Source organism: Buteo buteo, chromosome 6 (assembly GCF_964188355.1).
Source record: "Buteo buteo chromosome 6, bButBut1.hap1.1, whole genome shotgun sequence".
NCBI classification, from domain to species: domain Eukaryota; kingdom Metazoa; phylum Chordata; class Aves; order Accipitriformes; family Accipitridae; genus Buteo; species Buteo buteo.
This window is the reverse complement of record NC_134176.1, coordinates 8,274,754-8,291,506: the sequence shown is the minus strand read 5'-3', so window position 1 is coordinate 8,291,506 and position 16,753 is coordinate 8,274,754. Positions and strand designations below refer to the sequence as shown.

Below are 16,753 nucleotides of genomic sequence, written 5' to 3'. Positions count from 1 at the left end.
TTCTATGTAGAAAACTGAACACTCGTAAGCCATATATAAAATAATAAGTATAAATAGAGTTAGAGAGTTTAAGAGTCTAATCTGTATATCACAGGGCATTACATTTCACTAAGGTAGTCCTCTGCAGAACCCATGAACTTGTGTGTAACTAAACCATCACCTCATCCAGCATTGATTTAGAAGTCTGAAGAGACTGAGAATCTACCACATTCCTTCATATTTTTCTTACTTTTTCATTACACTTTTGGCTTTAAAAAAGTGTCATATTTAAATTAACCTGGCTTCAGCTTCTTGCAGTGCCATCTTCTTACGCATTTTTTCCACTGTACTAAAAAAGTCCCATTAAGGCACTTACATATATAATCAAGTCATCGCTCTACCTTCTTTTGATAAAGTAAATGAGCTGAGCTCCTTAAACGTCTCTCTAGCCTGAATTTGGAGGTCTGGTGATAGCAGATACACAGGCATTTTAGCTGCACTTTCATCCAGCTCACTGGCAGCAGTAGGAGTGAAGCTGTGGCAGCATGGATTTCAGCCTCCCGGGTCCCCAGTCAGTCTCTGTGGCCAGTATTGTAGCCAGGTGGGTTCACAGCTAACTCCTCAACCTTGCCCGTTGCTCGGCCTCTCCAAGCCTAGCTCTTACCACTGTATATCCAAGGAGCAGGTGACTTTTTGCCAAACATGCTGAAATTGCTTATCTGCTAAGACCTCTGGATCCTTTTCAGGACTGTTCTTTGCTAGGGACGTTTGTTTCCCCTTCCTGTGCTGGAGATACAATTTGCATTTCTTTTGCCTAGATACCTGATTTCCATTTAAAACACATTTTAATGGCACATGCCTGGTTATCAAGCACATCATCCTGCATGACTGCCCTCACTACTGTTTAACATTCCTCTAATCTTCCCGTCATCTGGGCATTTTATCAGTCATTTTATAATGACTTTCAAACCATCAAGAAAAGCACTGAATAGAAGGGGACCTGTCCGCTGGGGTCCAGAAGGCTCTCAGTAATAATTTTTTTACTATTTTCCACTACTCCTTGTTTGATATCTGCCAGGTAGCAAGTTCTTCATCCATTTAACCTGTAATTTACTGAACTGCGTAGTCTCAATATTTTGTCGAGAGTGTCACACAGTGTCAATTTAGTGAAGATTACCGTACACGAGGATTTGGCCAACCTGTGGCTCTTGGGTGATTCAAATGCAGCACCAGGATGAGGTGATGTTATGTGATGAGTACTGTGGCTGTGCTGATTTGGGAGCTATTGGGTCCTTGGCTGCAGGTGGGAACAAACCGGGGGCAGCCACTGAGGTTGTCATCAAGTTAATGGTCCACGTTGCTGCCCAGCCCAGCCCAGAAAGGGAGCACTGGTACTGGGAGCTGCCCTGGCTTTTGCCTCTCCGCCGTACATCATACATATGCTGTGGCTCCAGCTGGCCGTTGCATTTGGCTTGCAGCTTGTTCTGTCAAGGCATTTGGCCATCTTCCTGAGCTAATTTTATACTCTTATCGAATAATGAAATCAACATTGTGGGGCATTTTACATCATTCCGTATTGACAGACATTCATTATGTTCCTTTCCTTTTTTATTAAACGTATTGAAACTCAGATCATCTTTTCTCTCATTTTGCCTGGCACTGAGATCAAGCCGAGCAACCTGTAATTCCTTGGGTCAGCCTGTTTGCCCTTTCTGCATATGGGCGCAGAAAGCCTTTTGGTCATACTCTGGGAGTTCTTTAAAAACTTCATTGTTACTGTAATAAATCTAGCCAGAGAAGGATTTTTCCCATATGTCTTCAGCTTTCTAAGTCCATTCTCATAAGCCATAATTTCTCATTCACATACCTACTTGTTCCCTCTTTCTTCCCAACCCTATGTGCTTTATTGTATGCTGCTTTTTCATTTCTAGCTTCCTTTTGACCCTGAGCCTTTGGCTGGTGTAGTCCTTTTTCCTTGACCATTGAATGGCACCATCTTGCTATCTGATGAACTCCTAACAGCCAGTTGACAGACATTTACAGTACTTAGTCTTTTTTTTGTTTCTTTCTTCCCAAAATTTGCACTTGATTTTATATAGTTATGGGAAATAAGTCCTTGATGGTCTGTGTGCATGTATAAAGTTTAGCTTTAGTTACAGAAACATGAAATTTAAGAAGTTGTGCACTGTAAATTTACAGCTATTTCAAAATTAGATTTAAAAATACATTGTATACCAAATGTAGCCTAGTGGTGTATAAATTTTAGCACTTCTCATCAGTAGATCTCAAAATGGCTTGCAAAGTAGGTCATTAGCATTATCTTCATTTTAAGGAGAAGAAACTGAAGCTCAGAGAAGTAAAGTGATATGCCCAAGATTACCCAGTGATTCTTCATCCATTTTGAGCTCCCCAGTAGTTGCAGTGGGTGGATGGTAACTGGGAATACAACACTGAGCAAGATCAGAGGTCAGATGTAAAAATTATCCCAGGAGTACAGTGCATTATCAGACAGTGGAATGCGTAGAATTTCAAATCGGGAAATTTATCCTAATATTTTGAATTACATTTGAATAGAGTCTGTGGTTCTTCAGTCCGTAAATAGTTTTACTGCATCATTGGAATGATTGAGCTTTGTTTGACTATTATTCTGTTTATCCAGGAATCCCATTTATCCTTCTCTCTCTAACAATGCAAAACTAGGATGATTAAGTTCTTCAAAGAGGCAATGAGCTCTTCCAGCCATACTTTACCTGCAGTAAAGAGCAAACAACCAGCCATTGCAATGATTTTACTGTCTGAACGTTTAGAAATAGTTGAGATTTGTAGATGCTAACTATTGATGCAAAAGGATGATCCATGTTATAAATTGAATTCCAAACTGCCTATCTCTGAGTGGTGCTAGCTCTTTGCTTTTGTGGGTAAGTCATAGAGTATATATTATTTAAGCATTCTGTATGGTAACTGTTTCGTGCTCCACAGTGAGAGGAGAAGAACAACCTTCCTGTGGTCTGGAGGTGTTACTTACACTCCTGCAGGCAGGAATCAGCACGAGCATTGCTATAATTGCCCTTTGTGGTTGTTTTTTATACAGACTATCATTCTTGACCCAAGTGTTTTCACTGCAGTCTAAGATACTGTTACAGTGATTTAAAAGCCTTCATTATTTCTGATCCTTTTAAGACCAGACAAACCTTGATAAAAAGGTTAATTGCAACCCAGCAGAGCTACACTAATGTTTTATTAGGGGGAACTAGTCATGTCTAGATTTTTCAGAGCAAGTGCACTATAAAGAACATTAACATCTCGCCTTGAGATTTTTAAACTCTTCATAAACTCTGATGTATGAATTTAGCTTTAAAATAACATAATATAGTTTATGAACTAGAGATTTTATTTTTTTTTCACTGTGGCTGCTCGCTAGGTGGCTAAATCCATATTTGGACCTGTACACAAATCCAGTCACAGAGATAGCAAATCTTCAACTCCTGATTAAATTATGGGGAGAATTTGAAGGGTTTTCTCACTTGCGGATACCTAGATTTGAAAATATTTGCTGTTACCTTTGAAGGCAATGGGTAGGCCTATTGACTGCTGAGGTTTGTACAGGGAAGGTGACTTAAGGACTAGTGGACCAAAAGACCCGAAATCTTTTTTGCTCATTTGCCTGTGCCTGGGCAAGGACTTCTCCCCGTCAGAGGGAACTGCCCAGGTCTGACCCAGTCCCTTGGCAGGAATGTCCGTGCGTGATGGGCACCCGGACTCGCTCCTTGGTGCATGTGGGAATGCCATCAGGACGCTCACAGTTTTGGGTGGAGTCTAACCAATTCTCTGCCGGCTTTGTGACCTCGGGAGGAATCAGAGGGATTTAACGGTTTTGTCTCCAGATAGCCGTTAGGAAACAGTGATTCTGTCCCATCACTTCCAGCAGCACTTCTGCGTGGGGAAGCCTCCCTTGCTGCACTTTCTTTGGGCAGCTTTTACCCTGGTCCTTTTTATGCTCCGCCATACGCTACAGCAGCATCTTTGACCTGGATGACATTTCTCCTTACTTAGAAAAGGCAGCAGAGGAGAGGAGCGGCTGTTGGAGATGGATGAGAGTGTTTGGGTACTGGATCGATCTGCAGGGTGTATTAATGGGAAGGAGACTGGTGACCAGAAAGGCAGGGAGAGAGAGGTCCCTATGGCGGTGTAAGAGTGTGGTTTGCAGAAGGTTCCTTAACACAGAGAAAGCAGTGAGTGTGGTGGTGGAGCTGTTAGGAGAGCAGCTGCTGCAGAGCCGTTCCCATCCCAGCTGTCCAGTATAAACACAATGATTGATTCAGGATCTCGGGAAGAAAGATGTGTGGGCATAATACTACTCTTGTTGGAGGAGTAGCTGATGGAAAAGCACATGCTGTAGTGAGTAAGAGGTTTCGGGTAAGATCGTTTGGACTTTCTGACAGGGGAGGGATGATAGGATCAAGTTCTAAAGTGGAAATACCATTTCCCCCTTAGACGCCACATAATTTCTGAAGTGGAATCTAGGGAGTGGCTGCGTGAGCATCTTCGACCCATCTGGAAAGCTTTTCCCCCTCTGAGGAGGTGTTCAGGTGCTCTGTCTGCTTCACTTCACTATTGCCTACCACCCTTCCCCTCCCTCAGGCATCCTGGCACAACATTAACAGCTTCAACTCATTTTGTAGCATCTAAGGTTTGAAAGAAATACCAATTTTTATTTTTTTTAAAATTAATTTAATACTCCTTTTTTTTTCTCTTCAGAGAAACCTTTGGCTCAGCTGTTGTGTGAAGTATGCCACCAAGTCACCCCTGGCTCAGTTAGCCCCACAGAGAGAGGGCTGTCAAATTGGCAGTCCTAATTAGAGCAAGAGATGTGGAGAATATTTTGTGCATGTAAAATATTTAATTGTGACTAAAACGCATGGAGGAAGAAGAAAGGTGCATGCTTGGAAGGACAGCATTATAGCTGGGACAAGGCAGCGACTAGTTTAGATCATGTCTGTCATCATGGTTGTCTTCTTCATGTCATATTTTCATAACTGTATGGAGTTGTTAAACCTGCATCTTCAATTTATTGAGAATGCAGGAATTTTGAGTAATGGATATGAACAGGGATATACTTTGCTAGGCTACTGTTTAAGAACAGACCCTTGTTTTGAATCATGAGAATGAATGCAGATCATGAGGGTGGTTTTTTTTTAAAGCGGGGGTACAAATTCTTCTGTTTTTTTTGTCCATGAATCAGAAAGTAATTAAAGAGGACAAGAGGAAAAAAATCATTTTATGTGTATGCTATTCCAGAATTTTCCATTTGAGGTAGTTAACATCTTCCTCTGAAATACCCAGTTTAACTTCTCGTAAGGAGAAGCAGCTGCTGGCCCGATCTGGTGTGTGATCTGATGATGTTGCCTTTGTTCCTAAGAATTTGAGTGCAGTGGTGCAAGTTCAGGGTATTATTTTTCAAGTGGTGCTGTGGAAGAAAGACACAATCCAGCTGAGCAAAAGAGAGCATCAGAAGTGTCACTTTTTCTCACGAGTACTTTTTTTCCCCTCTTGCACCTGCTATTTGTGCTGCTCCTTTACTCCTTGCAGACTGAAAATATCTGTGAGGACAGGCGGTCACTAATACATGGGATAAAATTATCGTTCTTTTCAAGTCTCTGTCTATAGAGGAAAAGAAAGGAGAGAATCGTTTGAAGAAACATTGACAGCAGTAGGCAGCTATGCAAATTTTGCTTGGTCTATTTAAACATACACATTGGTTTTAAATATAATTCTGAACTTATCTAGTCTACAACAAGGTCAAGAAACAGAGAAATGTACCCTGTACAGATTATTTCAGACACGAGGCAGCCTGTATACATTTTCACCTTCCCACTCATACCCCAGGATCTTGCTGTTGCTGTGTTTTTAATTCTCTTGGGTTGTAAATAGGAAACAAAAGAACTTGTTACTTTTTCACACTATTGCAGATGGATAGATTGGAGCAGGTGAAATAATGCCGGACTTTGTGCTGAATTAGGAAAAAGTCATGTTAGCATATTCTGTACTTCCAATGTCCAGAATCATGGGCTTCACAGGGCTGGAAGAGATGTGAAAATGTGAGGCCTCTAAATGAAGCTGGAAGGTTTTTTGCAAAACGTCTGCTCTAGCACAAACCAAAGCTTTGGTCTTGGTGGAGAAAGGACACGATGAAATGGTTTTCCCTGTGAAGAGTTCAGACCAGATGGGCAGAGAGGTAACCCTGAACGCTAAAACGTATGGCTTCTTTCTTTCACATGACATTAATGTTCTCACCAAGGTGGAAAGGGAGTATTTGAAAAAGTCATAGTTCTTCCTTTCTTTTTTATTTTTACAGCAAAAGGATTGCTGTTTGGTGTGTGTCTTACCCCTCCAGCTCCTTGTGGCACATCTTCCCCAACTTCCTCAGACTTTCTGTATTTGTGGTTAATGCAGAACAGATGTTTTTCTTACCTAAGATGATGACAAGGGGTTTCTTAGCAGTTTTGCTTTTATAACAGGATAGGCATTTTTGGACCCCCACATCCTTTTCTGCCAAGCCGCTTTCCAGCTGGGTGGCCCCCAATGTATATCGGTGCATGGGGTTGTACCTCCTTAAGTACAGAACTTTGTACTTCTCCTTGTTGAACTTCGTGAGGTTCCTGTCAGTTGGAGTAGCTGACAACGCGGAGATGTGACAAATGAGGAGGGCCTTCGGGGCTGAATCCAACAGTTTGGCCGTGGTGGTTTTGGCTTTGCTGAGCACTTCTCCATCACTCTCGTAGCAGCTCTGTGGGGCAGGGGGACAAGCTAAAGCTTGGGGACTGGCCCAAATTTGTCCCCATGGACCGCAGGGAAGCGTCTTGCCAGGGGAAGAGGACACCGAGTGCGTGCGTGTGTGTGTGTAAGTACCTGCCCAGGGTCTGGAGGTGCATGACCACCTTCCCGGAGGAGAGCTGCTCTTTTTCTCTGGTTCTTGCAGCGTGGTTGCAGCACGCCAAAACCAATCAGCTGGATGCACTGTGACCTCCAGCAATTATGAGAAATGTCGGGGCAGAGCTGTCACGATGCTGTTACCATGCTCACTTGCTCTTTGAAATCACTGGCTAAGAAAGGTAAAGAACAGTTCTGACTTTTGTCTTAAAGCTGTCTCCTTGCCACAGTTTTATAGACAATTAGGAAAAAGAAAACCACAAGAATATTTTCTAGAAATTAATAGTCCATGCTCGGATCACTATGGTCTCTCTTGACCTTGTTTAATACAGAAAGTGTATGTTCCTAATTGAATATCCCTGTAAGCTCGAGAAGCATGAAGCATATCTGAAGTTCACATTTAAGGTTCAGATTTGAAAAGTTAATAAAATACTTCTTTTTTTTACCTTTTCCCAGTGCATTTTTAATGTGCATTTTTGAGGTCATATATAAATAGCCAGACACAAATGGTTTGTGCTGTGCTGGTGGTGTATCGTGGTATTGAGATCCGTTCTGATTGCTAAACGATGAACAATGGATTTACATTTGTGTGAACATGATATATATGTGGTAAATTGAAAAGCCAAACTGTGAATGATTTTTTTTCTTGAAGTTTTATTGTATTGTCTGTTCTCTGCTCTTCATTTTATCTACCCCAGGGCTTCTCTTAACTTTCCAAGTCCCTGACTCCTATCAGACAACAGGCATTTAAAAATAAACCTAGCTAAAATGGAAATGTTTCCTTTCTCAGATGTGACATTTTCCCCAATTTTCAGCTACTCAGCATTCAAATTAAATAAAAGTAAACCCTTCTCCTGAACCCCTTTCCTGTCCGTAAGTTGTCTGATATTTTATACAGACCCGTGTAGTAAAATAGCAGGTTATACCTGGCTAAACCAAATGTTGAGCATCTCCTTCAGTGCTCTTGGGGAGGCATTTCCTTCCTGCAGATATCTGGATTTTCAATTTTCCTGCTAAACACCAAGTTGCTACACTGTTTAAACCCCTGGCGTTTTCTTTGCTACTGCTGATCTACCTCATCCCTTGACGTATCCACGCCAGCTGTCACATCTGGGCGTTTTTCCAGCAGGAATGACTTGATGACACGTTCCCGGGTCGGTGCTGCTGTCGGTAACAAACTCTGATTGCTCCTTTCTGAACGTTGCAGAAAAAATTCCCCAGGGGTGGCCCAGTGTGTGGGTCTCAAGCTACCATTAAGGCAGCTTGTTTATCATTAGTTTAACAGCTAAATATATTTCTTAATGCCATTTAAAATCTAGTGCTTAATCTTTCTTTAAAGTCTTAATGATACTTTTTTTTTAGTCTGAAGGATTGCTGTTGTTGCAGCCCTGAATTTTGCTGATTTTTTTTTTTTTTTTTTTTTTTTTTTTTTTTTAAGTTTTAGTTTTGTCCCAGAAGTCTAGTTGGGGCAAGAAACAGTGAAGACTTAAGGATCAGACTTTTGTGGCTGCTCCAGTGGCCCTGAATCAGCAGGAGTCTTTCTGTAGCTGGGGAGGATTTTACTTCAGCAGGATTTGCTGGGAAGCCTTTGCATTAACTTCAGTGGCTTAGATTTCAGCAGCAGAGTAACTCCCCAGAAGGCTGAAAGCACAATGTGATCCCTCTAACACAATGTCTCCAAAAGGCAGAAGAAAGAACGAGCCGGAGCATTTTGATTTTACTCAGATTTACTCGTGGTTGCCTTGAAGCAGCGGTATTTCTCCTCTTTTGCAAGGTCTTTAAGCCTGGAGCCTGAAGCTGTTCTGCGCCGCAATTTAGAGAAACTATTCAAATCTGAGAGCAAATATCAGTGAACACGAAGGAGATTTACTAGTGATGAATAAGGTCCGAGTACTTCTGACACGATTTCCTTCTTTCCCGCAGGTTGGACGAAGTTTGCTCGGTTGACGCGGGCCCTGACGAACAGCCGGAGCGTGCTGCAGCAGCTAACGCCGATGAACAAGGCCGAGGTGGTGCACAAACACTCCCGCTTAGCCGAAGTAAGTGGGACAGACGTGAGCCCGCTCCCTTCATAAGGCAGGAAGAGGTGGGGGGAACATATTGCCCAACTCTGATTTTTTTTCAACCTCTCCTCTGCTCATCCTAAAGCAGCACTGTGTGCCAAGCCCGTGTTTCTGGGACAGGTCATGCTCTTTCAGTCACGAAAACAGTCTCCATAGGTCACTTTTACTTACATGGCCCTATTTCTGTGCATGCAATTCTCAGTTTGCTGGTTGTTGTTTAAGTTGGGGTGCACAGTGTACACCCCTACGTGCTGTCTCACAGCAACGTGGAACCAGACTTGATGTCTTTGAGCCCTGTGGATCGTTGACTTCTCTCCCAGGGAAATGGGATTGTTTGAGAAACCTCTTCGGAAGTATCCCTGCCTGGGTCCCTGGGGTTGTACAGGCACACTGACTACTTTTATACCTTAACCTTGACTGTCTTGCAAAGTCATTCCTGCAATATTTTGCTCATCATTTTTTTCTTCAGAACTGATGAAATGAACTCTTTGGCAGGTTGCAAACATCTCCTTAACAGTGCAGATGGTGCAACAAGTGAATGCCTTCAGGTTAACTGATGAAACGGAGGTACTGCTTTCATCTTCATGTCCGTTGGTAATGAAAAATACACAGGTCAAAAACATGTGGGCTACTGAAAATGACAGCTCTAGCCACCTTGTGCCGCAGAGCTTGTCCTGGGTTTGATGCTAAGAACTGGTAGCAGCTTTAAATGTTTTTTTTTTTGGTTCCCTTTCTGGTTTTAGTGGACTTTGATAAAAAAAACTCTATTTAAATGAAAATCAGAATGGAAACCCACAGTTTTCAGGTGTTGTCAGTGTGATGTTTTCCTTTGAATTATCCCATACCAATAGTTTGGATGACTGCTAAGTTACTCTCACATCTTGCTTTTCTAATTCGTGAAATTTGTGTTCTGTAAATCCCATTATATCCATTACTGGTTTACAATCGTAGAATCACAGAATGGTTTGGATTGGAAATGACCTTAAAGATCATCTAGTTCCAATGCTCCTGCCATGGGCAGGGACACCTTCCACTAGCCCAGGTTGCTCAAAGCCCCATCCAGCCTGGCCTTGGACACTGCCAGGGATGGGACACCCACAACCTCTCTGGGCAGAACCTCTTGTTCCAGTGCCTCACCACCCTCACAGTGATGAACTTTTTCCTTACATCTAATCTCAATCTACTGTCTTTCAGTTTCAAGCCATTACCCCTTGTCCTATCGCTACATGCCTTTGTAAAAGGTCCCTCTCCGGCTTTCTTGTAGGCCCCCTTTAGGTACTGGACTGCTATAAGGTCTCCCCGGAGCCTTCTCTTCTCCAGGCTGACCAACCCCAATTCTCTCAGCCTTTCTTCATAGGAGAGGTGCTCCAGCCCTCTGATCATCTTTGTGGCCTTCCTCTGGACTTGCTCCAACAGGTCCATGTCCTTCTTATGTTGGGGGCCCCAGAGCTGAACACAGCACTCCAGGTGGGGTCTCACAAGAGCAGAGTAGAGGGGCAGAATCTCCTCCCTCGACCTGCTGGCCACACTTCTTTTGATGCAGCCCAGGATATGGTTGGCTTTCTGGGTTGCAAGTGCACATTGCCAGGTCATGTTGAGCTTCTTGTCAACCAACTCCCCCAAGTCCTTCTCTGCAGGGCTGCTCTCAATCCACTCATCGCCCAGACTGTATTTGTGCTTGGGATTGCTCTGACCCAGGTGCAGGACCTTGCACTTGGTCTTGTTGAACTTCCTGAAGTTCACATGGGCCCACCTCTCAAGCCTGTCAAGGTCCCTGTGGATGGCATTCCTTCCCTCCAGCATGTCAGCTTCGCCATGCAGCTTGGTGGTGTTGGCAAACTTGCCAAGGGTCTACTCAATCCCACTGTCCATGTCACTGACAAAGATGTTAAACAGTGCTGGTCCCAGTGTGAACCCCTGAGAAACGCCACTTGTCACTGGTCTCTGCTTAGATGTCAAGCTGTTGACCACAACTCTTTGAGTGTGACCATCCATCCAATTCTTCACCCACCGAACAGTCCATCTGTCAAATCCATGTCTCTCCATTTTAGAGACAAGGATGTTGTATGGGACAGTGTCAAATGCTTTGCACAAGTTCAAGTAGATGATGTCAGTTGCTCTTTCCTTAGCTACCAACATTGTAACCCCATCGTGAAAGGCCACCAAACTTGTCAGGCATGATTTGCCCTTAGTGAAGCCATGTGGGTTGTCACCATCACCTCGTTATCTTCCATGTGCCCTAACATAGTTTCCAGGAGGATCTGCTCCATGATTTTGCCGGGCTCAGAGGTGAGACTGATTGGCCTGTAGTTCCCCGGGTCTTCCTTTTTTCCAGGGAGTTAAGTTTCCCCTTTTCCAGTCAGTGGGAACTTCCTCAGACTGCCACAACTACTCAAATATGATGGATAGTGGCTTAGCCACTTCATCTGCTAGTTCGCTCATGATCCGCAAATGCATCTCATCAGGTCCCATGGACTTGTGCACCTTCAGGTTCCTTAGATGGTCTCGAACCTGATCTTCTCCTACAGCGGGCAGTTCTTCATTCTCCCAGTCCCTGTCTTTGCCTTCTGCATCTTGGGCTGGAGCACTTGCCAGTGAAGACTGAAGCAAAAAAGTTGTTGAGTACCTCAGCCTTCTCCATGTCCTGGGTAACCAGGTCTCCAGTTTCCTTCTGGACAGGGCCCACATTTTCCCTAGTCTTCCTTTTATCACTGACGTACCTATAGAAGCTTTTCTTATTGCCCTTGATGTCCCCGGCCAGATTTAATTTTATCAGGGCTTTAGCTTTCCTAACCTGATCCCTGGCTACTCAGGCAGTTTCTCTGTATTCTCCTCAGGCTACCTGCCTCTGCTTCCACCCTCTGTAGGCTTCCTTTCTGTGTTTGAGTTTGTCCAGGAGGTCCTTGTTCATCCATGCAGGCCTCCTGGCGTTTTTGCCTGACTGCCTCTTTGTTGGGATGCATCGCTCCTGAGTTTGGATGAGGTGATCCTTGAATATTAGCCAGCTTTCTTGGGCCCCTCTCCCCTCCAGGGCTTTATCCCGTGGTACTCTAGCAAGCAGATCCCTGAAGAGGCCAAAGTCTGCTCTCCTGAAGTCCGGGATAGCAAGCTTGCTGTATGCCCTGCTCGCTGTCCTAAGGATATGGAACTCCACCATTTCACGGTCACTGCAGCCAAGGCTGCCCTTGAGGTTCACATTCCCCACCAGCCCCTCCTTGTTGGTGAGAACAAGGTTCAGCATAACACCTCTCCTTGTTGTCTCCTCTTATCACTTGGGGAAGGAGGTGGTCATCAACTCATTCCAGGAACCTCCTGGGTTGCTTATGCCCTGCTGCGTTGTCCCTCCAACAGATATCAGGGTGGTTGAAGTCCCCCATAAGGACCAGGGCTTGTGAACGTGAGGCTGCTCCTGTCTGTCTATAGAGGGCCTCATTCTCTTGGTCTTGCTGGTCAGGTGGCCTGTAGCAGACCCCCCACTACAATGTCACCTGTCCCTGCCCTCCCTTTAATCCCGACCCATACGCTCTCGGTCAGTTCTTCATCCATCCCCAGGCAACATTCCATGCACTCTACCTGGTCACTGACATAGTGGGCAACACCCCCTCCTCATCTCCCCTGCCTCTCCTTCCTAAAGAGCCTGTGTCCTTCTATTCCAACACTCCAGTCATAGGAGCCATCCCAGGACCACTATTAGAGAAAAAGTAATGGCATTGAGTCACGGCAAGGAAGATTTAGATCAGGCTGTAGGAAAGGTGCAGGTAAAGGAGAAGGTTGTACTTGGGAATAGGTTGCTTGGAGAGTGTGCAATGTCCTCTCTTACAAGTCGTTTGGAGCTGCAGAGTGCTTTGTAGGCAAAGTGCTGTGAGGACCGCAGAGTGAGTGGAGGTACGCCGTTGCTGTACAGGTCCCATTTTTCATACTTCTGTGTCTGAGGAGGAGCGTTATCATCACAGCTCATCCCTTGCAGAACATACTGCCCATCTTTACCAGGCTTAACAATTATCAGCTATTTTCATTAGTTGTATACAAGAAAAATTCAGAGAGTCTACGATGAATGCAGCTGACTAACAAGATACTGTGTATTCTTTAGTGGTTTAAAATTAAAAATTCATGCAGCATGAAAGAAATAATCATTATAGTTCAGTGGTCTCCACAGCCACTTGCCACCCACTCACCATGTCAAACTCAGCATGATATTATGTTAAGAATAACAATTATGCTTTTACAGTATCATGGGAGCTCCTAAGCACTCCACTACCAGAGGCATAGGGAACTATCAAGCATATGTTCATCATATTCGGCTTGCACCCCAAGCAGCTTATTATTCCAGCTATAGTGAGGCTGTTTCCAGCTCCTACCCCAGTGAACATGGCAGGGAACAAATAGGTCTGGAGAAACCAAGGAAAGAAGTCCCAGTCCTGATTTATCATGACAGTAAGGAGTTGACCACAGATGAGTCCAAAGAGATAACTGGAGATAATGACTAGATTATGAGTCAGCCAAAATTGTGTGTTAAATGCAGGGGAAAATTCTGGCATTGGAAGAAGTTTCATGGATTTGCACAAAGGCTGCTGTGAAAAAATGACTGTATCGATCATTGCTTTTATCCCGGGGAAGGACCCATGGATCCACCAGAGCATTCAGTGTGCCGTGGTGGCCAGCTGAACCTTGCCTACTGAGTGGTTATAGCAGTGCTGTTAGTGAGACTTGTCCTGGTCACTGGGGAAGGGACACCTAGAGGTTGACAGTTTTATGGGTCTCACGGCGGGTTTGGCATTTGTGAGAGTCTCTGATGAGTGCCATTGGGACCTCACTGCTCGGTGTCCGTTGCTGTTCAGCTGAAGCTCAACACGTGGCTTTGTGTTAGACCAAAGGTGGTGCGAGATGAGGCTGTTGACAAAGAGAGAGGCCGTGCTCTCCTGGAAGTCTCTGCTGCGCTCTCCCTGCTGCCTGTGTAGTGGGTCTAGTGGTTTTCTGGCCACAGGATAAATTTGTGCAACTCGGCTGACTCTGCAGAAAACAAATGGCTAACTAATGTAACAATAAGTTAGTTTTTCATCGTGTCAATTTAACTGACTTTCCTTACAGGTCGTGATTGCTAAATCTGACCGTAGGGAGGGTGGGAAGAGGTAGGCAGAAGCAGGTCTGCATCCCATCAGGTTACAGCCTGACACTGGGCCAGTTTAGGCGTGTTGGGAAGCCTCCAACACGGCATGAGAGAGGCTGCTGTCGTTGTCCCTTGGTGATTTCTGAAGAACAGATTTTCAGTAGATCCAGACTTTTACTGTCTGATCTCAGTAACAGCTTTCTCATCTTAAAAGTCAGACTGCAAAGAATTAATGGAGAATCTGTATCTGTGGTACTTGAGTTCATATCCTTAGTTGTTGTGCTGTTTATCGAGAGCTGTTTACTCCTCTTCATCGAGGAAGCACCCTGCGTTTGATCATTTTTACACATATGGGACTGCTATTTGCAATCCAGCTGTCCCTGCAAATATGGTGCATCCGCTGCAATACGGGACAGGTGTAGGGCTGAAATGAGTTTTAAAGTTGCTGGAATTATTTATTTTATCCCATACAGACTTGAGATCCCCAAATGTAAAAGGTGTTACTAGTTCCAAAATATAAATGAATCTTTCAGTTGTCAGCGCAACATATTGCCGTGTTGTGTGTTCCTTTGTGCTTTTGTTTCTTGTGTTGGACTGAGATAAAAGGAAATTAGATTAGCTGGGAGGAATGTCTTAAGTGAATTTGGCTTGGTTCCTTTGCAATGTTTTTGGTTCCACATTTTACAAAAGTGAGCATGCAGGAGATTATAGTCATACACAAAAAAGAAAAGAGAAGTAATTACAAGAAATAAAAGAGAACCCACTAGTGATATTAAGCTTGTAAGAACAACAACTTTTTGAAGAAAATGAGAAGGAAGGATGATATTGCCAGGGTGTTTGGGCAGAAATTGTGCACGCAATGCTTCATTTTAGACAGAGGTCAGCCAGCAAGGCTGAAATCTGGTTTACCTTTGATAGGGTTTTGTTCTGGCTCAACAGTGGTTTAAAAAAGAGGTCAGGCACAAAGCATTAGTCTTCTAACGCTTCCAAATATGAATGAGTACTCATGTTCATAGCTACAGAGCATAAGCTGGTGTGGCAGTACCCACAACCTGTTTATGGAGCCTGTCTGCCCTTGCTGTTCGCATGGTTTCCCCTCAGTCCACCTGCAAAGACCTCCCTTTTTGCAACAATATCCTTAGATGCTGTGCTGCTCCCATTCATCGAGGGATACCTGCCTCCGCACAGTCTTAATAAATCAGATAGTTTAGAAACTGCGGGTTGACTTGCAATGTCCAATGAACACAGTCCTGTCTTTGTGCTGTTACTTACAGAAATCCGTAAGACCCCTTATTGCATCATATTAATTGAAAACAGTAACATTTGTTTTTCTGTCTTTTACAGGTTCTCCAGCTGGGATCTGATATTCTTCCTCAGTACAAGCAAGAAGCTCCAAAGACTCCACCACACATTATACTACACTATTGTGCTTTTAAGACCACTTGGGACTGGGTCATCTTAATTCTAACCTTCTACACAGCAATTATGGTTCCATATAATGTCTCCTTCAAGACGAAACAGAACAACATTGCCTGGCTCGTGCTGGACAGTGTCGTGGACGTTATTTTTCTGGTTGACATTGTTTTGAACTTTCATACGACCTTTGTTGGCCCTGGTGGAGAGGTTATATCTGATCCCAAACTCATACGGATGAACTACCTGAAAACGTGGTTTGTGATTGATCTTCTGTCCTGTTTACCATATGACATCATCAATGCCTTTGAGAATGTAGATGAGGTAAGTGATTGTAGTCTGCCTCAAAAGGATTGTTTTAGTTAGGAATTAGTTTAGGAGCATGCTACCAGGTGTCTGGCAGCAAATAGAGGCAACTGAAGCTCTGTGGAAATATGCAGGGCTGGCCTTAAAACTGCTGGGCTTTACCTACACAGCATTCCTGTGTTGGAGAAGAGGTGTCTTATGATTTTAGTACCATGTGTGGATATGTACATTAATGGGTGTGAGTTTTAGAATCGCTTGCTTGTCATCCAAAAGCATCATTGCATGTCCAGATCAAAATGGTCTGGACCAGTTGGGATGTCCCCCTCCCACAGCCTCCCTTTTCATCTCATACCCAGTGATTGCCTTTAAGCAGTCCTAATCCATTGCAGGGCCTAGACTAATATGACGTGATGTAACTAATCAAAAATCCTGAAACTGGTGGCAAATTTGCCACTGACTTATACAAAAGTGGAGAATGCCTCTGAATGAGCATTTTTAAAATCCTGCCCTAGGATTACTTTTTGAACCGTGCTGTAATTTTCTTTTTCTGGTGATGTCTTTTTAAATGTCTGATTGAGAAGGAGATTTATCTCCATTTTTTTAAACAGTTCTTGAACTACTGCTGGAATTCTAGAAACTGTTTGAGGAGAGGAAACATAAATATCTTAAATGGACGCTGAATTAAAGCTTTTTAACTACTAAATGTATTAACATTTACGAAATCGAGCTTGCAGCCTAAGATAATAGAGAAAACAAGCAATAACTACGACAAATAATGTATGCATAGGTCAGTGCAGAGAAAATTCATTATTAAAATGCAACTATAATGGCATTAGAACTTGTTTTAATTTTTCTCTAGAGCCTTTTATCTTTAGGGCCATAAACAGATGAAAAAGCCTCTGTTCATTTTTTAACATTTTAACAGTTTTTTCTTCAAACACCGTAGAGTCGTTTT

General features: G+C 43.6%; 1 protein-coding gene across 1 annotated transcript in view; it reads left to right on the top strand.

Annotated features, from left to right (window-relative positions):
* KCNH5 (potassium voltage-gated channel subfamily H member 5) overlaps nucleotides 1-16,753 on the top strand; it is a 159,749-nt gene that overhangs the window by 31,212 nt on the left and 111,784 nt on the right. Inside the window, exons 5-6 of the mRNA XM_075031045.1 lie at nucleotides 8,833-8,948; nucleotides 15,424-15,816. Coding sequence (XP_074887146.1) covers nucleotides 8,833-8,948; nucleotides 15,424-15,816 — 509 coding nt within the window. The remainder of the gene's footprint in view (nucleotides 1-8,832; nucleotides 8,949-15,423; nucleotides 15,817-16,753) is intronic.